Here is a 25,936-nt window from a genome sequence, read left to right as displayed (position 1 = left end):
CCGCCAGGGGGCCCTCGTCGCCCCTGCCGGCCTCAGCGGTGGCCCTTGGTCTCTGTGCGGCCCCTCCAGCACCCCCCCGCTCCCCACCCCACCAGGATGTGAGCGAGAGGGAGGGGGCCGCTGGCTGAGCCAGGGGGCAGCGCCGGGGGCTCAGCGTAGCCGCGTGGGCTGGTGCCTCCGCCCACCCCCCGGCCCCTGCTTGCTGTTCTCTCGTGCCGGCCTTGAGGAGGAAGGAAGCTGAGGGTTGGGTGGTGTGTGTGTGTGTGTGTTTGTTTTCGCCTGGGCTCCGGGGCTGCTGGCTAGGGCCCGGGCTCCGGCCTCCAGTGCCTTGACTGCGAGGGTGAGGCCTGGGGAAGGCAGGGGGGCCGCAGCTGGGCCGGGGGGGCTCCTGGGGGCCAGGAGGTAGTCACTGAGGCAGGTCTAGGACAGCTGGAGGGAGAGGAGGCTGCCCCAGAGCCCGTCTGCCAGGGGTGACCCCTGGGCCAACATCTTGGGTGTTGCTGGACTGGCCAGGAGGCCCAGAAGCAGGGTCTGGACCAGGGCCCCTGTGCTTAGAAGGAACAGTAGGTCTCTGGGATGGAGAGGTGCTGGGGGCGAGGGGAGGGACCTTTCAGGCCACATGCCAACCCCCTTGTTACATCTGGGGGGAAGCTGAGGCTGGGAGAGGGGCAGCCCTGTGGCTTGGGGGGCGGGGGGTGTGATCTGTGGTTTTTTTCTACTTTCTGTTGGGTAGACACTCCCGCCATGGCCACCTTGAAGCCACTGACGTGATGTCGCTGAACACTGATCGGGAAGAGGTGTGTGCATGAGCTGGTTCAGCCCCTGCGGGTCAGCCCCCCGGGGTCCCCCCTTTTCTGCCCACCCAGAGGCAGCACATGCTGCTGCTTGGGATTCTGCTTAGCGCCTAGCACGTTCTGGGTGCTCGCTAAATGTCTGAGCGCCTTTGGCTGGGCCTGCCCCGGGCAGGGCCTGGCTGGTGAGACCCCCGGGGGGCAGGAGGCACCTGGCAGTGCGCAGCGCAGACTTGCGGGCCTCGGGGCCCACATGGACGTGGCTCGTGTATGCACACGGAGGCCGGGGTGGCAGGGGTTGGGGCATCTGAACACCCGGTCCTGCGAGGGGACCCCCAGTTGTCACCACACAGGTAGGTCACATGCCCAGATTGCGTCGTCACCCCTGAGGCCACCCAGCTGGTGGGACAGGCCCAGTGCCTGGTCAGCTGGACTCTCTCTGAGGGCGCCGAGGTTGGGTCTTCCTACCAGCGATGAGCCACGTCGTGGCGGCAGAGGAGGTGGCACCGTCCGGGCATGGGGTGGTGTTGGGGGTCCTGAGGCTGAGGGGGCGTGGTGGGCTGGGAGCCAGCTGCTGGCCAGGATGTGCCCTGGGCCCAGCACTGGCGCTGCTGAGGCAGGATTAAGTCTCTGTTGACTGGAGAGGTGGCCCCGCCTGCCACCTGTGGGGCTGAGCACCTTTCCTGCCCTGGTGCGGTAGTGCTCAAGTCATGAGGCTTGTTGGGTGCAAGTGAACTGAGTCAGTGGGGCTGGGGCCCAGGGGACCTCACAGGCACCTCCCCACCCTGATCTGGGAGCACAGGCCCTCGGCTGCCTGGCCAGGCCCTCAGGCAGCTGAGAAGGAGCTGGGGGTCACGGCAGACCACCAGCCACAGCTGAGTGGGCGTGGCTTGCCTCTGTGACTGGGGCTGGGCTGTGATCCTCGCTGCAGGCCGGCCCTCAGCACGCCCCCGTCCATCGGGTGAGCTTAGCCAGGTGTGGTCCCGGGCCCTGAGCCACGCAAGCAGGGAGCCCGGAGCTGTGAAGAGGAGTGAATGAGGAATCCTGGCCGGTACAGAGGAGGGCGGCGGCAGCCTCGGGACTGTCTGGCCAGGGTCTGGCTAAAGTCAGGCTTCTGCAGAGGCTGTGTCATTACCGTGAAAACCACCCATGCACACGGCAGAAACCTGAGCCAAATAACGTGGGAAAGGATGTGCCATCTCCCTCCCTGGAGTTGGGAGTCCTGCACCCGCCACTTTGCAGTGTGACCCCTGGGGGTTTCCTTCTTCATCCTTGAACCCCAAACTTTAGTGGGTTCTAGCGAGAGTGGACCTTTATGGTCAGGGCGGGGTGGGTGGTGGACCCCCTGGAGGGAAGGGACCTGCCCGGGTCCCACAGCAAGCTGGGTCTCAGGTGGAGAGCGCGGTGCGAGCGGATGGGTGCATGATGGTGGGGTGCGCTGGAGACGCCTGGGGGGCAGGGGAGGGGGGCTGCTGCTGGGCCGTCAGCCTGGTCAGCATGGGCGGGAGTCCCTGGCCCTTCGGTAGGAGTCCTGCCGGAGGAGCCAGGCCGCCTGGGCCCCGACCCTGCCCCACGGCCAGTGCCAGGCCTGGAGTGGGCAGCAGCGTTTCCATGTGCCCAAGTGAGGGCCCCGCCTGCCTCCTGTCCAGGGCCGGCCTGGCCGCCAGCTGCCACGGAGCAGGCAGTGTGCGGGCAGCATGTGCGGCTCAGAGCTGCCCGGGCAGCCTCGGCCCCTGCAGCCTGACGTGGACAGTGTTGGTTGGACCTTAGGCCTCCGGGGGGCAGGGACTGAGGACCCCCCACTTGCCTGCCAGAGAGCAGCAGGGCTGAAGGCCATGTGATATAGCCCCCCGCGCCCTCACTTCCACCGCCGGCCCTGGGCTGGGCTGCTGGCTGACGGGCTACAAAAGGCATTCTGTGCCCCGGGAGAATGACCCCGTTGTGTGGCTGGAGGGTGGCCGGGGGCCACGAAGGCTTCCTTCCTTCCGTACTTCCTGCACACCCGCTCTGAGGCCGAGCCCCCACCCGGGGCTCGTCTAGTCCTGCCCAGGCCCTGCTTCCCGGGCTGGGGGGCTCCGAGCGGGAGCGGCTGTCAAGGCCCTGCTGCACCGCCGCCTCTCCCCTGCTCGGCCTGGCGCCCCCGTCTTGGACTCGGCCTGCGCCTTCGCCGCCGCTCCTCCCGCAGGACCCTCGCTGCTGGCGCCTCAGGGCACAGGACGCACCTGTCGGGGAGCAGGGGGGAAGGCGCGGTGGGGGCCTGAGGGTGGGCGGGGGTCTGTGGCCCCCACGAGTGCTGCTTGGGCTTCTTCCAGCCTACCCCCTCGCCCCTGCCGGGCCCGCACACCTGGGTGAACGAGCGTGCCTGGGTGCGCCGGCTGGCAGCAGGTCGGGGAGCCGTCGTGCCCCATCCCCGCGCCTTCACGCCAGCCTGCAGCTGGGGAAGTGGGCTCGGCCAGGTCTCCTGACCTGCCCACAGCCAGGCAGCTGGCAGCGGAGGAGTGGATTTGAACTCCGGTCTGGGCCTTGCCCTCCCCCTCTCCTGGGCCCCTGGCTGGGCGAGGGTCCCATGCGCCGCGCCGTCTGAAGGCTGAGACTGCTCTCAGGTGGAGGAAACGAGGTTGGGGTCCCTGTTCTCTTCTAAGAAGCACTTGGCTTCGGCCAGCGGGAGCCGCCTGTGGTCACAGGTGTCCGGGTGAGGGTGGTGGGCCGGGCGGCCCTGGGAAAGGGGAACTCAGCTGTTCCGGCGGATTCCCAGCTGCCTGGCGGAGACGCCGGCCCTCCCGGGCCTCCTTCCTCGCCGGCTTCTGCTGCTTCCTCGTCCACCGTGCGGCATCGCCACAGGCCGTGGGACCCTGAGCCGGCGGGCCGGGGGCTGATGGGGCCACCCCCGTGGTGGGATCTCCCGCCTGCCCTGGCCGTGAGGCTGCACCTTCTGGCCTCTCTTTCGGGAGGTGGCCTGGCCTGGCAGGCGGGAGACCTCAGGTGGCCGGCAGGTGAGGGCTGGGCTTGGGGGGCGCTGGGGGCGGTACGGCCTGGGAGGTGCCAGTGTCTTGCCTGTAGGGTGTGGTGCTCGTGGTGACCGTGCCGGGGCGGGGGGATGCGGGGGACAGGTGGGGAGAGCCGGGCCGGTGCTGGGTGTCTCCGCAGTGTGCGCCTGTCTAGGGCCAGTCACGGCTGCCCGGCGCACGTGAGGTGCCTGGCTGTGCTCGGCGTATCTGGTTGGTGGTCTGATTCTTGCTCCCGGCCTGAGGCCAGGGCTGCTGGGCTCTGGCCTGCCCTGGGTGTCTGGGCCAACGGGTTTTTGGGTGGGGAAGGGAAAGGGGCTGGCTCTTTTCCTCCCCTTGCCTTGAGGCTTCCTGGAGGGCCTCTTGGGGTCTGGCTCACCCCCTTTTCAGATGAGGAAACTGAGGCTGGGGATGGCGGGGACTTGTCTGGTTGGAGGATGCGGTGGACCTGGCCCATCCTCCTGGGGCTGGTGTGGGAAACGTCTGCTCTGGGAGCCACAGGCACCCTGCGATGCGGCCGCACGGGGCTTGGGCCGCCCGGAGCCGGCCCGGGATGGACAGATGGCCCTGGACCCGGCTCGCCCCTGGGTCTTGGCTCCGGCTCCTGTGGCGAGGGGTTTGTCAGGGAGGAGGCCTGCAGGGAGGCAAGAGCCTGGAATCCCAGCGGGTCCCAGTCTCCCCCTGTTGTGCTGATGGGGGGCCGACGCCTGATTCCCCTCCTGGCCCGGCTCATGGGCCACTTCCCTTCGTTTGGTTACAAGGAGCTCCATTTCTTCATGCTTGCCCCGTGCCGGGGCTCGTGTGGGTCACTCACTGACCTTCACCGACGTCCCTAGGAGGACGTGCTCCTCTGTGCCCAGGTTCTGGGGGAAGCTGAGGCCAGAGACGTGAAGTTACTTTCCCGGGGCCACACGGAGGTTCAGGGGAGGGCCTCCAACAAGACGCGGCAGCCGGGGCGGGAGCCGGGACCACCTCGCTCTTCCAGGCCTTTTAAAGGCCTTTTGTGATTTGTGAATGTTCAGCCCCCCACGTCTCGGGTGCCTCGCCTGCATCTCCCTGGAGGGGGCCGTGACCTGGCCTCCCTCACGCCGTGTGGAAGGTGTGGACGCCCGGCGAGGCTGCACTGGCAGGTCTCCGGGAACCACTTGGTGTTGGAGTTGGGACCCAAAACGAGAGAACACTGCAGCCGCGGGCGCTGGGCTGTCTTGACTGGGGGGGCTGCCTGCCCTACCCCGCCCTTTACAAGCCTTGCCCACGTGCTGCTCGGTCAGGATTTCAGGGACGGGCACCCAGGGTGTGCTTGTGTCCTGGGGCCGGCCCTGAGCGTCTCTGGGCTCGGCGTCCCCCATCCTCCCTGAGTGACCGCGAAGGCTCACTCCAGGTCTGAGTCTCTGAGCCCGAGGTTCCTCACAGGCCCCGTCCTCCTGCAGCAAAGAGCTCTGTGGCACGTGTTTTGGACCGGGGGCTCTGCCTTCCTGTTCTGGAGGCGTCAGTGGGGGTCTGCGTTCACCCCCCTCCGGCAGCTCTTCCTCGAGGGCAAGGCCTGGGCAGCCCCACACACAGGGCCCTGGACAGGCCTCTTCAGCTCTTGGTTTTGGTTTCCTTGTCTGTAAACTGAGTACAGGAAAAAGAATTTTCCAGGTCAGTTCGTCTCTTGACGTGACAGAACATTTAAAATCATCTAAAATTACGTTCATACAGAAAACATCCCGGGCTGTCAGGCCAGGCTCTGTGCTCTTACAGAGAGCGGGGAACGTGTTGACTTTTTTCCAGCGTTCTCAGCTGGAAGCTGCGTATGTGTACAGGGGGTGCATTTTGGTTGTTGCAACCCGTGGGAGTATGACGAGGGGTCATCGTGGGCATTTGGTGGCTGGGCTGGGCGTTCTGAGTGTCCTGCCGGGCATGCTGCCCGTCTCCCTGCAGGGGATTGGGACCATTATTCTGGCCACACACAGGGGATGAGAGCAGGGTATTTTTGGGTTTCTCTGCGTGGAACGTGCACCTACCTGGCTGCTGGATAGTTGGTTGATTTTTTTTTTTGTTCTTTTTTTTTTCCCATTGCCTCCCACCTAGCATCTCTTGCTACCACTCTTCGCTTTTTCCAATTGTTCCTTCTCTGGGAAATCATCCAAAAAGGCATGTTAGCGTAGTGGGTAACATTGAGTCAATCGGCTCTGAGCAAGGACGTCTCCTTGAGCCAAACGCATGAAGTGTTTTGGTTTCTGGAGTTGCTGTTTCGAGTGCATTTGGCTTTCTTAGTGTCTGGGGTCTTCCCGTGCCTGGATCTGCAGCCCTCCTGGGTCTGGGTAGGCGTGGGTGTTGCACTCAAGGCCTCTGACAGAGGGAGGTGGTACTCTACTGTCCTCTCTCTGACGATGCAGGCGACAGCTGATCACTCGCGGGGCCAGGTGCTAAGGGCTCCCCAGATGTCCAGCGGGCGGTATGTTCCCAGGAGGGACGCAGCTCTGTGGACTGCGTGCGGGTGTGGGGAATTGGGGTGGGTTTGGAGCTTTGGAAGGCATGGCTCTGGGTCCCTGCTCCTCCTCGTCAGGTGCTGAGGGGCATACCCCTCCCTCCGGCAGCCGTGACAGCTGGGAGGCTGCTGCCTCCCTGGTGTGTCCCCCTAGGCCTTGGTGTTGCCCCATCCCTCCAAGCTGGGCCTCACCGAGCTCCAGCACCCCTGGGCACGGGTCTGGTCACTGGGGCCCCTCAACATGGCCCTGCCGCTGGGAGCGCGTGTCGGTCACCTGGCTGGTCGCGCGATGGGCGGCCCCCAGCCCCAGCCCCCATCCTGCGTTCAAAACCGCACGTGGTTCATAGTGGCTGGAAGCTGTCGGCAGATATATTCCCAAGGGCAGGAGCCGGCAGCGGAAACATACTTTCCCATGATTCCCTCCCCGCGTTGACCCTGATCTCGGCCACCCCCGGGGGTTGCTTGTGGTTGTTGGTGAGGCCGAGAGGGCCTGGAAGGGGCACTGAGGCGGCGGTGCAAGGGCAGAGGCCCCGGCCCCAGGTGGCCGGAACAAGGTGGGGGGCGGGCTTTGGAGTTTGGGGGCTGTGATGGGGAGCCATGGAAGGTTCTGGTGGTGACTGAGTGGACAGTGGCCATACTGCCAAGTGACCAGTGCAGGGGACGGCCATGGGAAGGGCACGCTGAGCCAGTGGCTGTGTCCTGGCCACAGCCAGATCTGAGCTTGGCCACTTGAGGCTCTCGTCTGTACGAAGGGGCTGGTGGGTCACTCCTGGGGGGCGGTGCTGTGGGGACGGAGGTCATGGTCATCCGGGCCCAGGGGGAGACTTTCCAACTGTCAGTCTGTCCATCCCTCTCCTGCCTGGAGGCCCTGTGGGCTGGGTGGCCGGGCTGGGTGCTGCCACGGGTGCTTGCTGAGGCCCCATCTGGGTTCTCAGGGCAGGGGGTCACGGGCCACGGATGCTGCCTGTTACACGTCCGCCCTCGCGTCTGCGGGGTCAGCTGGCTTGTCCCCTCTGCTGCCGCAGCAGCCCCTGAAAAGCGCCTCTTGTGGGATGAGAAGGTTCTCAGCCTGCTGGCCGCTCCCCCCGCAAGGTGTGTCAGGAATGAGGCCTTAGGTCGGAGATCTGGGGACGTGGTTCAGTGCTTTGTGAGGACGGGGGTGGAGGTTCTAGGGCCTCCTGGGCCTCCGTTTCCTGGTGCAGAGTGGAAGCCACTCTCCTGTCCCTGCACTTGCTGGGGGCCTGGGTGGGGGAGTGAAGGGTAGACCCTGTCACACAGCAGGTCCCCAAGGGGTGGCAGAGTCGGATCTCAGCTTGGGAACCAATCCTGCCAGCCCCGTGGGCGCCCAGCTGAACCCGCACAGTGGGGCCACGGCCCGAGGGGGTTCAGAGGCTGGTCCCCCCGCGCCGCCCCCAGAGGCTGCCCTTTGAGGGAGGGGGCCTCTCCAGAGCAGGGAAGAGCCGGCGGGGCGTTTAGCAGGAGCGGGTGGGATCGGGGCTGCTGTGCTGGTCCAAGTGGGAGGTGCCCCTGCTGCGGCCGAGACGGGGAAGCCCCGCTCCAGCAGGCGGATGTCCCGTTCTCGGTCTGTCTCACGGGTGAGGTCCTGTCTGCTGTCTGCAGAGCCCCTGCCATCTGTGCCTCCGCACACGACGGCACCAGCCTGGCGACCCGGCAGAGTCGGCGCGGTGTGGGTTAGCCTCTGATCGGGGCAGGACGCTGAGGGGCCGGGCTCTCGGCGCGCGGCAGCGGGGGTCTCCGAGAGCCTGCCGTGAGCCGCTCGGGAGCTGGGCTGGCGCTCTGCCCTCCAGGGTCTCCGGCTTGGCCCGGCCCCGCCCGTTGCGCGGCCCTGGGCGACCACACGCTGGAGGTGCCAAGCATCCGTGCCCACATCCGAGAAGTGGCGATGCCCGGAGGGCAGTGGGAGGATTGGGGACGCCCCGGGGGAGGCCAGCCCGCGCCGGGCCCAGAGGAGGCGGGCCCTGATCTCTCCCTGACCGCTCCACAGTACTGGGACAGGTGGGCCGCCTGGCACGGGGCCCCCCGACTCCAGCACAGGTGGCCGGGGTGCCGGCGAACTTGGGCCTGAGTGTCTGCAAACATGTTCCCGACGCCGGCAGGGGCTGCGAGAAAGTTAGAAAAACAGCTGTAGCGGGGGTGGAAAGCACAGGCGTTCCACGACAGAGCCGGGCCGCGGGCCCCTGAGCCAGCCGGAGCGACGCGGCTCAAAATGAAACAAGCATCATTCTTTTCCTGTTGAAGAGAAACTGCCTCAGCCAGCCCACGGGCTCGGGGGCCCCCTCGCCACCCAGGCTGCCGTGGAGCAGGCGGGGTTTCATCAGGAATTCCCCCCCTCTCCGCCCCCCACCCCCCCGCCATCTGGGCCGGCGCCCTGGAGGTGCTGGGGACGGTTCAGGGGGTGCTGCTGGACGGGAGGCTGCGGTGCCCGGGAGCCCCTGCCTGGCCCCGGAGAGGTGAGCATGCTCCCGGCTCCCCGTGCCCATCGACCCCACGGTGGGCGTGCCTGCTGGCACCGGGTCCGGCCTGGAGCTCTGCCGGCCACCCAGGCTGGCTGCGGGGGCTCTGTGTGAGAGTGAAGTGTGTCGGGCGCGTCAGGGTGGAGAGCCGGGTCCTGGTCCCTGCCCGCCGGCTCCGGCTCTGGCTCTGGCTTGGGGCGTGCCCCTCCCTCCCTGAGCCCCTTCCTCCTCTGCAGGTGGGACGGAGCCATCCCCACGTCCCCAGGCTTTTCGGAGCCCCTGTGATCAACGTTGGCTTGGGGCAGCCACACAGGGGCTGCTTGTTAGACCCTAGCTCTGTGTTCTGGAGGCTCTGATTTCACTGCGGGGTCAGGGCGGGGGGCGGGGGGTGGGGGGGGGTGTTCCCAAGCCACGGGGCCGCCAGCAGGCCGTGGGTTTGGGGATCTCCATTTTGCAGAGGCCACGGTGCTAACGGCATCACACGCAGGTTCACTGCAGCTGGCTCCCCAGCTGCTCTGTGGCCCCGTCCCTCTTGTCCCCCCCGCCCCGTTTCTGTGCCTGTGCCTCCCCCCTGGGGATTCCAGCAGGCCTGGGGGTTCGGCTGCTGCCCCCCCCAGCCTCTCCCCCGGGCAGCCCGTGTTAGGCCACTGAGCAGGAGACATGGCCCAGTGGTCTGGCGGTAGATCGGGGTGGTCTGCCTGCCATGCCCAGGGGAGGGGACGGCCCCGCAGGGGTGCAGGCTGGCCTGCCGAGGGCCTCCGGCCACGGGGTTGGAAACCAGCTCTGGGGACTCTCTCTCTGTCCCTTGGCATCTTTCTGGGCGGGTGGCCCTGTGCTGCCTCCACCCGGCAGCCCTCCTATGAGGCGCTCCTTTCTGGAACCAGCTGGAGGGAGTGTTGCTGGATGGGGCTGAGCTGGGCACTGCCTGTCAACCGTGTTCTCCTGACTCCTTCCTTGGTGCCGGCTGGGCCGGCCTTTCTCACCTCTGGGACCCTGGGATGGGTGGGGGGTCCAGTCGGTGAGGCTACGTGAATCCTTGTTGTCTCTGGGGTGGGGAGAGTGGGGGACCCTCTCCGTAAAGTCAGATGCCTTGGAGTTCTCCTAAAAGGACCGGCCTCACGTTTGGGGGCCCCAGGTGGTGGCCCTGTGCCCTGCACCCTGGGGTGGTCACCCTGCTGGATGGATGGAGAAACAGCACCTGAGTGGGAGCCCGGCGCTGGGTTGGGTCTCCGAGTCACGTTGGCACTGCTCAGTCATCGCCAGTCCTGACCCTGAACACCCCCCCAACCCCCGACCTTCCCAAGGCCTCTGGGGACAGGACGGCCAGGGACTGGCTCTGCCTGTGGCCACCTGGCTTCTCCTGAAAAACCGGCTGTGCCCCGAGGTCCAGGAGGCCCTACAGTCACGGGGAAGGGGGCGGGGAAGGGGGGGAGTTGACACTTCCTGAGCCAGCCTGCAGGGCATCTGTGTGGGGTGCAGGATGGAGCCAGGAGGGAGGTGTCCCAGCAGCAGGCCCTGGTCCCCGCTACCCTGAAGCTGTGAGCGGCTTCTTCCTGTCGCACCAGGCGCACGCGGCGTGGCCTGGCGAAGAGGGGCGCAACGCGGCCAGGGAGCTGGGCCAGAGGAGCAGGGTTCCAGAGGAGTCCGGCCCCAACCTCCCGGGGATCCGGCCAGGGTGTTCCCTGCGCCCCCCGAGCCCCTCTCCCCGAGCGTGTTTCTGTAAGCTGCGGAGAGTTAGGTAGTGGACGCGGCTCTGGGACTCAGATCCCTCCTCTGTACCGTGGTGGTTGGAGCTGTGCTCCCCCAAGGTTACGCGTGCAGCTCAGCGCCTAAGGTACCGCCAGGTAGTGCCCCCCTTGGACATCTGTCCGAGTGCCACTGGCCCCGTGGGTGGTGGCAGCGCCCACCGCAGGGATCGGGGGAAAGTGGTGGAGACACGTTGGTTGACTGTCGAGCTGGGCCTGGTGTGAGGGCTGTGGCTGCAGCCCTCTTGGACCGTGAGCTTCTGGAGGGTGGGCGTGGGGGGCAGCTTCCTGCCAAGACCCTGGCCCTAGCGCCCCAGTGCGTTGGCGCCATTACTCGTCAGCTCTCTCCTGGACCTTTCAGGCCCAGGCACTCTGGCTGGCTGGTCACAGGGAGCCCCTCCTGGCCCCCCCTTTCCTCCCGGCTGTGCTCCCCACTTCCCTGACAGCGGCTGGGCTCCAGTCACGGTGCCCCCAGGCTGTACGAGCGTGCTGGGTGAGGGCGGCTGCCGCCACTGCCCGTTCCTCCTCCTGCCCCTCACCAGCCTGGCTGGTTCCGGACAGCCATCAGAACCCCGAAACATCGTCCCTTTGTCACTTGTGGCAAAAGCCATTCAGTGCCACCATCCGCCTCTTAGGGCTTCAGCCTTTTGTCTGTGCAGGGAGCAGGGCAAGGGATCCCTCAGGTGGTGATGGTGATAGTGATGATGATGGTGACGGTGACGATGGTGGTGGAGCCTCTGTCCCCCGGGCCTGCAGCCCCCGGTCACTCTGGGCTCCCGAGCAGCCTTGGGGTTGGTGGAGTCGTGGTGACCGTCCCTCACCCAGCAGTGTCCTGCCTGTTCCTCGGCGTCCACTCTGCCTGCCCCCTCCTCACCCCTTCCCCTCGGGCATCCCCGCCTGTGTCACGGAGGGCTGTGCCAGGAAGCAGTACTTGGGAGAGGCCAGCTGGTGCTCTCCATGTGGCCTGGGGGGGGGGGTGGAGCCCCTGTCGGGTGACCAGTGGGCGTCTGTGAGCAGTGGGGGGCGGGGTGAAGGAGATGCATGTCTTCGTTCACTCTGCCCCCTCCTCCTCCCTCCTCTGGGGTCTGGGCAGGTCTGGGCCACCCTGGGCTGTGGTGTGGAGCTGGGACCTGAGTTCTGGTCCCTGCGGGCTGACGGACTGCTGGGCCTGGGTCCCTTCTGGCCAGCTGGGGGCCTCTCCGTAGGGGCCCCTGAGGCTGCCTGCCCGGTGGGCTTCCTGTGCGACCCTGTTCTGAGGCCCCAGGCTCTTGGGGGAGGGCTGGAGGCAGGCGGGAGTTTCTCCTGATCACGCGTAAGGGCTGAGCTGACCTGTGTCCTCCTCAGCGGGGGCTGAGATTTGGGGCTGGGGGCATTCGTTGGGGAAAGGGCAGGGTGACCCCAGAGGAGCTGAAATTTCAGGCCAGGCCACCTGAGCTGTAAACTGACGCTGGGCCAGAGGCAGTGAGCTGGCCACGCCCCCTGGGGTTGGAGGTGATATAAGTCCACCCTCCGCAGGCACACGGCCTGCGCTGGGACCCTACCCTTCGCGGGCTCGTGGGGTCCACTCCTGTGGGTTGTCACAGCAGCCTCTGCTGTTGGCGTACCCATTTGACAGAAGGGGAACCTGAGTGGTGGGCGTTTCCCCACCAGGGCCGGCACACCCATGTCGGGGGCACGTCTGTCCCCCACCCCCTGCCGCCCCAGTTCCCGAAGGCCCCTCACCCCGTGGAGCCGGTGGACGCCTCCTGCCCCACCCCTCCCCTGCACCAACCACCCCGAGCTTCCCCCAAACCCCGACGCGCCATGGTCCCACCACAGCCCCCACCGGGCTGCCACTTCTCCCTCCCCTGGGCGGCAGGGGAAGCAGTCCTTCCGGAAGGTGGGGTCTGGAGGTGGGCGTCCCAGGAAGCTCCTGAGGGCCCGCCAGCCCCTCCGTGGTGGGGTTTCGGTTTGGGGGTGGGGGGGAGATGCTTGTGCGCGTTCTCAGGGTCGGGTGCTGGCGCCCTCGGGGCTCCCCTCGCCCCTTTGTGCCCCTCGCCCCTCCTGGCCCCCTCTCCCACCTCCGTGCTGTCCTGCACGGCCCCCTCTGAAGTCCCCGCTCTCTCCAGCCCCACGGGACTCCTCCCCGTGCTCCTTCGGTTGGACTGGCTGTCCCTCCCCGCCCTCCGCTGGGCTTCCTGCTTGGCTGGGCCCTCGACCCCAGTCTGTGGCCCGCCCGGACCCTGCCCTGATCGGCCCTGTAGGTTCAGAAGGGCCGCGGAGGAGCCCTGAGCTCCCCTTTCCGGGAGTCGGGGGTTCCCTGGCTCCCGAAGAGGGGCTGGAGGTCCAGGGGCTTGCCCCCGCGCCGGCCGGGCAGCCTCAGTGGGGTTGGTATTTCCTGCCACCTCCCACGCCTTCCCAGGCTGCCTGGCAGAGACCAGAAAGGAGTTGGTGGGGGTTCCCCGGCTTCCTGCTGGGGGTTCCGGGGCTGGGGTGGGCAGGAGTGTCCTGGTGGGCATTCTGGAGGGAGTCCGTGCAGTTCAGGACTGTTGGCGGGGGGGGGGGCGGGGAATGTCCCTTCCCTCTCTCAGAGGGACCTCAGGGTCCACCTGGTTGGCCACTCCTGAGTGGTGGCTGTAGTTTCTGCTTGCATACAGCTACGACGGGGAGCTCACTACCTCGAGGAGCAGCCTGTGCCCTTGTCAGTTACCATGAGAACATTATTTTTTTTTTAATTTTATTTATTTATTTATTTATTATTTATGGCTGTGTTGGGTCTTCGTTTCTGTGTGAGGGCTTTCTCTAGTTGTGGCAAGCGGGGGCCACTCTTCATCGCGGTGCGCGGGCCTCTCACTATCGCAGCCTCTTTTGTTGCGGAGCACAGGCTCCAGACGCGCAGGCTCAGTTGTTGTGGCTCACGGGCCCAGTTGCTCCGCGGCATGTGGGATCCTCCCAGACCAGGGCTCGAACCCGTGTCCCCTGCATTGGCAGGCAGATTCTCAACCACTGCGCCACCAGGGAAGCGCCATTCTTTATTTTAACTTTACTAAATGTAACTTTTCACGCCCATATACTCTGGGGGCCCAGGGGATTACTGCTCTCCTGCTCTGGGCGCTGAGCATTCCAGGGCATTCCATCTCTGCTCCGTGGCTTCCCTATCTGGCCTCCAGGTATTTGCATTTTAGAGTCAGTTTTATGGCCTGAAACGCTTTTTGTGCCAAGGGAGAGATCTGTCCATCACCTCTTCCACGCAAGCCTTCCTGAACTGAATCTGGCAACTCTTTGAAGTCCCTTTGCCTGTGTTGGGGCTGCCGGGATGTCCCCCTGCCTGGACGGCGGCCTGTCTCTTTTTGGAGGTCCCTGTGAGCTCCCGGGCCCTGGCCTCCTTCCCCGGAGTCCTGAGTCTCACGGATTGCTGCTGGTCCCCAGGGGCATGGAGGGTGTAAGCAGTGTGAGGTGCTGGGTTCAGGCCGGGCGAGGCCCGGGTTCTTGGCGGGGGAGAGAGTCGGCAGTTGGGTGTTGCCCCTCCCTCCGAGGCCCCGTGCGCCTCCTTGGGTGGGGAGAGCTGGGTGTCAGCAGCTCCCAGGGTGGGGTCTGGGCCTGAGCCTGGTGTCCTGCAGCCCAGGATCAGATATGCGTGTGGTGACCGCTGGTGACAAGTCCCCTGCGAGTCCAAAGTATGACTTCAAGAATAGTGCCTTATCACAGCTACTCTTTATCAGTGGGTGGGGACAGATAGTGGCCCGGAAAAGGCAGAGCCTGCGTGCACGTGGAGGGCAGGACGGGGCCTCTCTGCGAGCGGAGGGTGGGGGGGGTGGTGTTTAGGCATTTTTCCCTTTTCCTTCTAACGTTCCCTTCCTGGCCAGACTCCAGAAGACTCCAGAAAATACCCCCTGCCCATTGTCACCCAGGCTCCGGGAAAGTGTCTGCTGTGGATGTCCTGTGTCAACAGGAAGGGCCCAGAGTGGGGGCCTGGGGGCAGCGGGGGTCGCTGAGGTGGGTCTTGGCCGGGTGGCCCCTCCCAGGGGCTCATTGTCCCCGGTTTGGAGCAGTTGCTGTACACGTGACCCTGGGGTGCAGAGGATGGGGGCTGGGCCCCTTGCAATGCAACCAGGCCCCAATGCAACCAGGCCCCAATGCAACCAGGCCGCGACCTTTGCATTTGGGAGACGGGCCACACGCAGAGAGGCTGGAGGCTGGTGCCCCTTCCCCTGGCCTCCCCCTTTTTCCCGGAGGCCCCCCACCCCCTTGGACCCGGCTCCTCCTGTCTTGCCCAGTTTCCCTGCATCTCATTGTTGCCCTCCTCACGGTTCCCAGACTTGAGGGGCTGCAGAAGCTTTGGGGTGCAGCCTGGTAGCTGTCAGTCTAAGGAGCCACTTCCCTCCCTCCTTCCTTCCGGCCAAAGCTTTCTCTTGCCTCTCCCACCCCTTCCTGCCAGGGAGCAGCAAACAAACAAATAAGCAAGCAGCTCAGGCCCCGTAGGCCCAGCGTGGACCTGGGGAGCCTCTTCTGCAGCTGTGTGAACGGAAAGCCCGGCTCCCCCCACCCCACAGGGGTGGCCGGCCCGCAGCAGAGGCCCCGACGGGCTCTGGGCCCCCTGGCGCTCCCGGCTGCGCTCTGCCCCTTAAGGAGAGCAGTCCCCGAGAAGTCCCCCACCCCGTCCTCTCCTCCGATTCAGAGCCCCCCAGTCCCCCCAAGATTTCCGGGCAGCAGGTGGAGGTGAGGAAGCTGTGAGAATCCCGGAGTGCTATCTCCCTCTTGGCCCCAGACCCCCATCTCGTTCCCAGAGGCTGGGGAGAGGAGTGGGCTGCTCCCCTAGGGTGGCCAGGCCCTCAGGCTTCTGGACGCACTGCTGGGGTTGGGACCCCCGTCCGATCGCGAGCCCCAGCAGTTGCCCCCTGTGCTCTCTGGTGGAGGTGTCTGCAAAAGGGATGTTGTGATGTCCACCTTGCTTTCCTTGCCCTCCCCGCCTGAAGTCGGAGGCGTGCTTCTCGGGACTGCGGAAAGGGGAGGGGCCAGCGCTAGCCTGCATCCTGCAGAGTGGGCTTGGACAGGGACCAGCTGACTCAGGGTTCCTCATGCAGGGGTGGTCGAGGGCCAGGTGAAATGGGCGTTCCAGCTGTCCCAGGGGCCTGGTAGAAAGAACAGTGGCTGCTCGGCCCACGCGCAGCTGCAGGTTTTGGGGCGTGTGCCTGGGTAACTTTTGCACCTTCCCTGTGCCCGTTTCCTTGTCTGTCACAGGTGGGTGGACAGGGTCGCAAGCATTCAGTGAGGTCAAGGATGTGCAGCCAGACCTTGGGGGTGCAGGGAGCTGAATGACTCATAGGGCTGGTTTGCAGTACCCATCTCTGCCAATAGGTGCCGCCATCTGGTTCTGGAATTTTAAGCTCTTACTTTCAAGTTCAGTGAAATGGTTTATTCCCAGTTCTGTGAATGGCGACGGTTTCAGACGGATCAGATGAGGCCCTTTTGCTGGTGCAGTGGCAGGCAGGCCCCCACTCCCTGGCTGGGAATTCCAGACCCCCTTCCCGTGCCCCTCCTCCCTCAGAGGGCAAGCAAGGGGGCTACAGGATGGAAATGGGTAAGTGCTCCCAGAGAAGGGGGTCCCCAGGGTTGGCAGAGCCTCCCATGTTCCTGCGGGGACCACCCCACCCCACGGGCTGGCCACCGCCCAGCACCTCCATGGACAAGTTCACAAGGCCCTGGAGGAAGCTCGGCTCTGGCCGGAGTCGGGTCTACCCGGCCCTGACTGTTGGTAGTGGTGTCCTGCAGCCTGTCCCCGAGACTCAGTTTGCACCGGTGACCAAAGTGGGTGAGAGGACTCGGGGGCGATGCACAAACAAGGCTTCTTCCTGCTCCAAGCCTGGCGCTCAGGGAACGCTCAGGGCACGGCCGCTCCGAGGTTCAGGCAAGCGAAGTCCTCCTGCGGCTATTGGGTGGTGCGAGCAGGGCATGTCCCCCGACCTGGGGGTACGTGGACGGGGGCCGCCCGATCACACCCGTGGCCCGCTCGACCCCTCAGAAGCATGTGTGATCACTGCAGGCCTGGTGGGAAGGGCCCGAGAGACCATTTTGCAGATGGGGAGGCTGAGGCCCACCGAGTGGGCATGGTTTGCTCAGGACACCCTGCCAGAGGCCGGACTAGACTAGCTGTGGCCTGCAGCTCTGACTCATGCTGCCTTGTTTGGGCCTCGCTGAGTTCCCCATGGTCTGCTCAGGCCCTAGGGCAGTGGATTCACCCCCTGAGAGCCTCCTTCCTGGGGAAGCTTCTTGTTGAGCCCTCAGGGTAGGGAGGGGAGACCCAATTAGTGCCTGGTGGGGCTTTGAAATCCCTGGCATGAAAGGCTGGTGTGTGGGAGGTCCCGGCCTCTCACCGTGGCAGCCTCTGTGGGTTGCCCGTCTGCAGGCTTGGTGCACACCTGGGCCCCCTCCACCAGGCCTGCCTGGAAGCTCCCCTGCCCCGGGCCGCACGCCACCAGGCCTGGGCACACAGGAAGCTGTACTCTTTGGGGCCCCATGAGGTAGAAGGGCCTGGGGGCCTGTTGTCTTGGCCACCGCTGCTGGGGTACCTGAGCAGGCCCAGGCTGTGTGCTGGGCCCGCCCTGCTGTGGGCAGCTGTAAGAACACAGGGCCTCAATTCCCCATCTGTAAAATGGGTTAATAGGACCGCCGTGTACCTCCTGACTCCGTGCGTTCACCTACGCTGAGGACGTGCACTGTTCCTGCTACCTAGTGGGTATTCCGGAAACGTCAGCCTTCGTTATTTTTATTATCCCCAGACTTTCACCTTGACCCCCTGAGTAGATGGGCAGAGGGGCTGGCAACTCCTGGCCGCCAGGCATTCCAGGTGGACAGGCCTGGGGTGCTGAGGGTTCCAGGGGCAGCCATCTGGCCTCCCTGCCCAGATAGGCAGCTGAGAGCAGCTGTCAGCCTGCTTTTCCTGCATCTGCCTTGGGCCCGGCCTGAACCTTAAAGTTGGCCCAGGTGGGGCTGGTGCCTTGGAGGGGAGCTCTGGGCATGCCTGGCCTGGCCTCGTGTTGCTGGGGAGCCGTACGATTGCAGTGGGGGTCCCTTGCCATTCCACGGCCTGGTGTGGCCGCTGTGGCCTGAGGGGTAGCGGGCCGGTCGGTGTGGATTCCTGACTGGCCTCCTGTGGCTTCTTGTCTTACAGACTTCTCCACCCAGGTGAACTCCTCTTCCCTCAACTCCCCCACGGGGCGCGGCTCCATGGCCGCCCCCTCGCTGCACCCCTCCCTGGGGCCCGGCATCGGCTCCTCGCTCAGCTCCCCGGCACAGCTGCACTCGCCCATCAGCACCCTGAGCTCCCCCATCAACGGCATGGGCCCGCCCTTCTCGGTCATCAGCTCCCCCATGGGCCCCCACTCCATGTCCGTGCCCACCACACCCACCCTGGGCTTCGGCACCGGCAGCCCCCAGGTAAGTGCGGGGGCGGGGCCTGGACCAGAGGGGCGGGGCCTGGCTTTACCTGCATAGTCCTGTGGACCCTGGGAGGCAGGGGCTGTCACTTCTACCTTTCATCTCTGGAAACAGTGTCCGAGAGGCGGCCTTCGCCTGGGTTTGAGCTCAGGTCTGGCCGACTCCTGCGCCCGTGGCCCTCGGGGGTCAGCAACCAAGCTTCCTCGCCGGCCCTCTGTCCCAGCGAGGCCCCCTCCAGTGCGGGGGGGACCTGCCCCTAGGGACTCGGAGCTCTGTAGGGTGGGGACTCCTAGGTCCTCAGGCTGAAGCCGCCTCCCTGGAGCCCCTTCGTCCCCTGGCCTGCCCTTCTTGTGCCCAGGCCCGGACCCTTCCCCACACGGAGTGTCTCAGTGCTCCGTGCCCGGACCCCCAGGCTCGGGCAGACGCTGCCTCCTCGGGGGTGCCAGGCCTGAGTCCCACCGTGGCTTCAGCTTATCTGCCGGGCTTGGTGGTCTCTGTGGTCGTGTTTGCCCAGTTGCTCCTCTGAACAGCCTGGCTTTCGGGGTTGTGTCCAGATCAGGAAGCTGCTGGCACCTGGCGGGCCTGACTCGGCCACTTCTTGCCGTGGGGACCCCCGAGGCCTGGCCCGCCCTCCCCTGGGTGCTTCTTGTCTGAACCCCTGCGGAGCTGTCCTGAGTGCCCAGGAGCCCTGCTTCTCCTCTCCTCTCCTGGCTCTGGTGGTTTCCTGGTGGATTTCTCGCTGGATGCCTGGGAGACCTGCTGAATCCCGGGGGTCCTCCCTCTTTCTGGGGCTCAAACTGTCCTTTCGGACATTGGTGGGGCCCCCTTTGCTCTGAGCGTCGTTCAAGTCTGGGTCCAGCTGTCATCCCCGTAGAGGGAGGCCCCCGTAGAGCAGGGCCGCGTGGGGGAAGCTCTGGGAGCTGTTTCCCCGGGGTCGCAGGATGGCGGCCAGAGAGGGACTCGGGCGCAGGCTCCGCGGCCCAGAGCCGCACAGCTAGTTGTGTCAGCGTGTCCTGTGGGCTCCCTGCTGCCCATGGAGCCCCGCCGCCGGCAGGACAGCCCTCCCCCGCTCCATCGGCTGGGCCTCTCCAGAGCTGGTCTTGGTGGAGCATCTTGCTGGCTCTTCCAGGGCCACCTCATCAGCCCCTTTGTGCCTGGAGGACAGGTGCAGAGGAGCTCGGGCCTCGGGTGGGCCCTCATGTCACCTGGCCTTCCAGAAGCAGGCAGAAGGCCGGAGGTGTTGGCGCGGGGGTCTTGGCTGCCTTCCTGGGCCTGGCCGCGCTCTTGTGAGCACGCAGCCGCCACACCCTGACGACGCTGCTCAGCGGGAGGGCACAGGAGGGCTGGGCCTGCGCCCTGTCCCCTGGGAACCAGGACAGAGGCGGCACCTGCCAGCTCCCAGGGCCCCGTGAGGCTCCTTGCTGGCCCCCGGGCCCGGTGCCTGCCCTGCACGCCCCGCGGGCACGCGTACGGCAGGAGCCTGGGTGGGGAGTCTGGAGCGAGGGCTGTGCAGGGGCAGGGCCCGAGGGTGGCAGTGATGCGCCCCCAACCTTGGGGGAGCCTGGTGCCCCTTGGCACTGGTAGCCTGTCCGGGGGCAAGGGTGGGCGGTGCTGGGGAGTGGCGGTTTGGGGCCACGTCCATCCTGTTTTCTGTTGTTCTCTGCACACAGCCAGGTTCCTGGCACACGGTGGGTGCTTGTTGAATGCAGGTTGCTTGTGAACGAGGGAGCGCAGGTCCCTTGAGGCTGGTGAGGGGATGAGGGCAGGAGTGGGGCTTAGGAGGGAGTGAGGGTGGGGAGCAAACCCCGTGTGTCCCAGACGTTCACGGCTGCCCTTCTGGTCAGCTGTCCGCCTGTTCCTCCGTAGGTCGGTCAGGCCGCAGTTCGTTTAGCCGTGGTCTGAGCCCCGTGCTCGGCCTCTGGCCACCGTTCCCGGGGAGGCCTCAGTCCCCCCGACCCCTGCCTCCACCCCTGCCCCGGGCTCTGAGTTCAGCTTCTAGGCTTCAGCAGTTTGCCTTGGAAACTTGGGGTTCCCCAGATTCATGGAAGTGTGGGTGGAGTTCGAGGGGGACATGCCCCCACCCCCTGCCTCAAAACCACAACCGCGAAGTCATAGGCCCGGAACCAGTGAGGCTTTCTGACTTCTGCTGTTGTCAGGGAGGGCCTCCTCCTCGACCCCGCCCTGCAGGGAAATGGAAACGGTGGGGGTGGGGGGGTGGGTCTGGGCAGGACCAGGCCGGACCTCAGGTACTGTTGCCGAGCTGCCCCGCCTCTCCCCTGGTTCGGGGGCTCCATCGGCCCAGGGCCCAGGGCGCATTCCCCACCACATCCCGGAGCCCGTCCGCAGGGCCTGGCACGTGTGGGCACCTCAGTCTCCTGGCCTCACCAGCTGGCGAGCCTTCCTGGAGCAGGACCTGCGTGGTCCCTGCCTGTCCTCGCTGTGGGCACCACGGCTGGGAGGCCTCTGTGATGGGGCGTCCGGCAGGCCACGTGTGCTGCATAGGGTTTGCCCCCTGCCTTGATGGGCAGACGGAGGTAAGCGGGGCCAAGGGCCTGCCAGCCTGTTCTGACCGTGGGTGATGGGCCTTACCGGCGTGGGCCGGGAAGGAAGGGCAGTGAGGGGCGGGGAGGAGACCTGGGGGCCCTGGTGGAGCCGGGCGGTTACTGCAGTAAGTCCCGTGGGCTCCGCGGGAACTGAAATACGTGCCAAGGATATGAAAGGGGAAATGGGACGGGGCCCCCATCCTGGGCACGCCACGGAGCCTTCGGCCTCCAGAAGGGGCTGTTGGTGCCCCGGGTCTCCTAGGACGCGGGACGGAGTGCAGGAGGGGAGCCATCCCCCATAGGTGGGGGGCCTTTGAGCCCACGGTGGGTGGGTGGGTGTGTGTGCCTGGCAGAACAAGGCGCTCCGCGCTCTGTCCTGGGAGCTGTGAACCAGTCCAAGGCCCGCCAGCCTGGGGCTAGGGAGGGAGAAGAGCGACCCCTGTCCCCCCTCAGCCTTGCCATGGCGGCCGTGCCAGGACCCACCAGTTGAGGCAGAGAAGGGAAGTGGTGGCCCCAGGCCTGGGGTGAGGATGGGGCTACAACCAGCCTACATCTTCACACACGTGCAGGGTCTCCTAGGGCTCCCCCAGAGCCTCTGGGCTGACTGCTGTGCCCACGGGAAGGAAGCCTGAGCCCGGGAGGGCAGGGATGCCCTCAGCGTGTGGCCTGGGAGCCAGCTTGGCCATGACACTGACCGTGGCTGACGGCTCCATCCATCCTGCCTGCAGCTGCTTCCCTGGTGCTGCGGCCTGCCTGTTTCCTTAGGGCAGGCGCCAGTCCCGAGGGCCTGCACGTGGGGGCCTGGGAGAGAGGACAGGTGGCCCCTACCCACCCGGCATGGTTTGGGCAACCACGAAAAGAGGAAACGCCCGAGTTCCTCTCCTCGGTGCCGCCTAGCGGATCCAGAGCTGCGTGGAGTCGCGGCCGGGCTCCCACAGCCCGAGAGGCCTCGTGCCCGCCTCCAGCCTGCGCCTGGTGCCCCCACGCGCTCAGTGGCCCCTCGAGACCTGCCCTCGGCCCCTGCTGCTGACCCTCCACTCGCGGCCGCACGGATTTCCTGCCCTTTTCCCAACAGTCCTTTGGTTTCCCCACCTCCAGACGTCTGCTCCGGGGGTTGGGGGGGGCCCTCGGCCCCCTCTGCCTGGGACGCCGCCTTCCATTGTCCGCGGCCCAGCTGGCCTGGCGGTGGCCCCCGGAAGCCCGAGTGCTAATGCAGAGGCTGCTGCGCCCCAGGCTGGCTTCATGAGCTCTGCTGTTGGCGCTGCCCGTGAATCGCTCCGTTATCCTAATGGCAGCCCTGGAATGGAGGCACTCACGTTTTCTCCAGTTTTTACGCGAGGAGCGTCAGGCCCAGAGCGATTAGATAATTTCCCTACAGTCACACAGGGAATAGAGGAGGCAGAATCCCGCGATAAGCTGTGGCCGTTCCCCCTACTACCGTGGGCGAGCTCTGCGGGCTGGGCGGGGCGTGTTCCTCGAGGCCTCGGGCGCCTGGCTGGATGCTCAGTGGATGGTCTGGTGGATGGGATCGCCGAGCGGCTCTGGGCCGGCCCGTCCCCTGGGGCCCTGGTTGTCCCTTCTGCAGTGTGCAGGGAGCCCCTTAGCGCTTGTGGCTCCCAGGGGCCTGAGCTCACACCTGCTCGGCCACTTAGCACCCGTGGGCTCTTTGCTGGTCCCCTGACCTCCCTGAGCCTCCGTGTCCACTCTGGAAAGGGGAGGGCAGCTCTCCCTGCTCACTAGGGGCTTTCCACGTGGCAAATCCCGTGCACAGTGGCCCTTAGCAAACAGTCGGTGCCCCTGCTTAGTTGAGGCTCATCTGGGAGCTGCTCCTGAAGCCTGCAGATCCTGTGGGGGTGGTCGGAGGTGTGGGGTGCGCGTTCTTGGGTGCAGTGGGGTCCTCTGGACGCCCTCTCGCCCCACCTCCTGCATCTTGACAGCCCCAGGTGGCCGGGGCTGGCCTCCCGGCCTCCTTGCAGCCCCCCCCCCCCCGAGTCCCTTGGGGATAAGTGACCTGACAGAACCACAGCCCACCTGAGCAGAAGAATCCAGACCTGTCCAGGGCTGGAAGAGTCCCTGCAGGCGCTGGGGCTGGTGTGAAACAGCCTTTGGGATGGTTTGTGCTTTGAGCACCCAGCTCTTCCCGTCCCATGAGAAAGGGGGCTGGGAGTAGGGGCCTGGGGGCCACGGGGAAGGAAGGGGGTGAGTGAGGTTCCCTTGTGCAGGAGGGGCCCAGCCTGGGGCTACCAGGGGGCAGCGTGGCAGCTGCTGTCCCTCCAGAGACATCGTAGGACCCGACTTCCGCCTTTGTCAGGGGTTTGCAGAAGTCGGGGTGCTGGGGGGCCGCCCAGCTGGCGTCCTGGCGCCTGTGGGGACCGGCTGGTGCGCAGGATGCGGCAGGAAGCACCTCGGGGCCCTTGGCGCTGATGGGAGAGCTGGGGTGGGCTCAGCGGAACCAAAACTGCTGTGTCACTGCAGCCGCGGCAGCTGTTGCCAGGGTGACTGGTGAGTTTCCCACGCTTCTTCCTGGAGCAGCGTCAGGATGGCGGGAGGGATGGAGGGGGGGGTGTGTGTGTGTAAGGGGTGCTGTCTCCTCCCTCTCTCCTCGGGTCACACGATCCAAGACCCCTACCCTGCCCGCCGAGGCCAGGGCAGTGGGGCCTGCCGGTGGACCCTGGCTCTCCTCCCTCCTTGCTGGGACCAGGCTTCAGTGCCCGTCTATGGGTTGGGAGTCCCCGAAGCGCGGGCCTCACCAGAGGGTCCCAGCGCTCTCGCTGTCCTGTCGGGCGAGGGCCCAGGAATGGCAGCCAGTTCTTATTTAGGTGGGCGAGGGGCAGAGGGTGTGAGCAGGGGCCTTGCGGGTCCTCCTTCGAGCCTGGGGTCCTGCGGGAGGGTCGGGCCCTGAGGGCAGGAAGGCCTCCTCCGGCCTGGCTGAGTAAGTGGTGCCAGGCATCCTGCCGGCGCTCAGCGGGGCTGGGCCCTGCCGCTCCACGTGGCTTGGGGTGGACAAGGCCCCTCTCTGAGCCTCAGTTTCTCTCTCTGTGAAGGGGGTGTGTGGCAGCACCTTCCTGGCCCAGCAGCAGGTGCCTAGCAGCAGCCTGCCAGGGCTGACCCCGGCTCCCCCCCTCCCCCAGCTCAACTCGCCCATGAACCCCGTCAGCAGCAGCGAGGACATCAAGCCCCCGCTGGGCCTCAACGGTGTCCTCAAAGTCCCGGCCCACCCCTCAGGGAACATGGCGTCCTTCACCAAGCACATCTGTGCTATCTGCGGGGACCGCTCCTCAGGTAAGCCACGGAGGGCGCAGTGGGACGGCAGGGCTCCCGGCCAGCAAGGGGCTGCCCGGAGCTCCGAGCCGCTCACCCGGGACCTTCTAGCGTTTCCACGTCCGGGAGATGGTAAGCGGCAGGGTGGCCTTGAGGCTTCCAGAGACGAGGCAGCTGTAGTGGTGACGATGGCATGGGGGCAGCAGGGCTCTGCCCCTCTCTGGGCCGTGCCCTGGGTGAAGGGCTCCTCGCATCCCACTCCTGAGCCCGGCAGCCCCGGGGGCAGGACGGCCGACCTCCTCGGGCCGCCAGCTCAGACGCGGAGACGGCGAGGACCCCGGGGTCCAGGTCTTCGGCGGGGCCGGGACGCAGCCCTGCCGTGCTCGCAGGCTGGCTCCCGTACCCCAGCGGGACGAGCCCCTCCTGCCAGTTGGCCGCAGGATGCTCACGGCCGCCCCGCCTGCAGGCAAGCACTACGGGGTGTACAGCTGCGAGGGCTGCAAGGGCTTCTTCAAGCGGACGGTGCGCAAGGACCTGACCTACACCTGCCGGGACAACAAGGACTGCCTGATTGACAAGCGGCAGCGGAACCGGTGCCAGTACTGCCGCTACCAGAAGTGCCTGGCCATGGGCATGAAGCGCGAAGGTAGGTGGTGCTGGCCCTCTCCCTTCTCGGAGCGCAGGGTGTGGCTCTGGACTTGGCAGTTTCGCGGAGCTCCTTTGCATACCTCTGATGACGGGGTGCTCACTCCCTCCAGAGGCGGCTGCTGCTCTGTTGGCAGCGCATCCCCGGGGGCCGTGAGCTCACGTACCGGATCTTTCCCGAGTACCCGCTGTGTGCTAGGCTCTGGGATTACGGAAGAGACACTCTCGGTCCTTCCTGCTGGCGGCTCCCAGCCCCGTTGGGGACAGACATTGATCAGAGCCTCTTCAAGGGCGTAGTGGGCCCGGCCGGGTGCCTGGGCTCCGGGAGAGGCAGAGGCAGAAGCACGGCGAGAGCCAAGGCTGGAGGTGGGAGATGCGGGCGCTGAATGAACGAGCCCGGGAAAGCGTGCATGCGGGTCCTGGAGCCTTGCTCCCCCTGCTCGGTAGGGGACGGTCGAGGAGACCCGGGGCGGGGGCAGCACTGATTCAGGGGTGGGGGCAGGGAGCTCTAGAGACCATCAGGACGTTCCCAAGCCTGCTGGACGCCGGCTCGTCCTGGGCTGTGCTTCCTCCTACGGACCTGGCCGGGGTGCCGTGCGGCCCCAGGTCCTCCCAGGAGAGGGACTCGGGCTGCAGGTCTCTCAGCCTTGGGTTGTGACAACATTTATTAGGGGCGGGTGGGGGCGTGTAGCACGGAAGGCCGCTCCCCTGAGGTCGCTGAAATTGTCAAGCCGTCCAGCCAGACCTGGGCCCGAGCCCAGGGTGGCTCCTCGTAGCCCCTTGACGTCCGTGGGCCTCGGTTTCCCCAGCGCAGGTTTGCTGGCTCCTGCGTTCTGGGTGACTTCTCTCAGTTTTGGTCTGCGTCCCTGCTTGAGTGTCCCGTGCCTGAGGCCTCGTGGCTTTAGGAGGTGCTGTGTGGGGTCCCTTCTCCGCTGCGGCTGTTCCCATGGTCCACGCGTGGCTTGTGTTTGTCCACCTCCTTCCCACCGGCTCCTGTCGGGGTCTCGGGCTGGCGTCTCACCACCGAGGACCGTCCTCTCGTGGGGACTGCAGTTTTCATCTCCTTTCATTTATTTATCTCTTCAGCCCCACTTGTTCTTGCTGAGAAACCGAAACCTCAGCTGGGCCGTGTGGTCCTGCAGGATTTGCTCCTTGAGGTCGTGAGGCCGCCTGTGCAGTGCAGTGATGTGATGGGGGCTCGGTGGTAGCCGCTGGTGAGGGGCGGGGTGCCTCCTGGGCTTCAGCGTGAGCGAGGGGCCGGCCTGGGCTCCGGGCCCTCCTGAGCAGGGCACGTGTTCCACAGAGACCTTGGCCCACCCTTCTTTGTCTGGGTGGAGAAGCTGAGGCCCAAAGGGTCCAGGGCTTGTCCGAGATCACACGTTGGGCTGGAACCTGGGCCTCTGGCTTCCAGTGCAGATCTTATTCCTTTAGGGCAGCAAGAGGGCAGAGGAAGCAGGTGCCTGGCTTGGGGGGAGGCCTGTGTCCCAGCCCTGGTTCCTCTGGCCACCCTTTGTAGTCAGGGTGGGCTTCCTGGAGGTGGTGAGTGCAGCGTGGTTCCTGAAGGATGGAAACTTGGGCAGGGG

At 66.0% G+C, this 25,936-nt stretch overlaps 1 protein-coding gene across 3 annotated transcripts in view; it reads left to right on the top strand.

Moving 5' to 3' along the window:
- The window catches only part of RXRA (retinoid X receptor alpha), a 101,286-nt gene that overhangs the window by 53,496 nt on the left and 21,854 nt on the right, over nucleotides 1-25,936 (top strand). For all 3 annotated transcript variants that reach the window (XM_036854988.1, XM_036854989.1, XM_036854987.1), the window contains exons 2-4: nucleotides 17,639-17,904; nucleotides 23,579-23,729; nucleotides 24,175-24,354. In XM_036854988.1, the coding sequence (XP_036710883.1) occupies nucleotides 17,639-17,904; nucleotides 23,579-23,729; nucleotides 24,175-24,354 (597 nt within the window). The remainder of the gene's footprint in view (nucleotides 1-17,638; nucleotides 17,905-23,578; nucleotides 23,730-24,174; nucleotides 24,355-25,936) is intronic.

This window comes from Balaenoptera musculus, chromosome 6 (assembly GCF_009873245.2).
Source record: "Balaenoptera musculus isolate JJ_BM4_2016_0621 chromosome 6, mBalMus1.pri.v3, whole genome shotgun sequence".
Taxonomy (NCBI): domain Eukaryota; kingdom Metazoa; phylum Chordata; class Mammalia; order Artiodactyla; family Balaenopteridae; genus Balaenoptera; species Balaenoptera musculus.
Note: the sequence above shows the minus strand (reverse complement) of the source record. Positions and strands in the feature narration are given on the sequence as shown.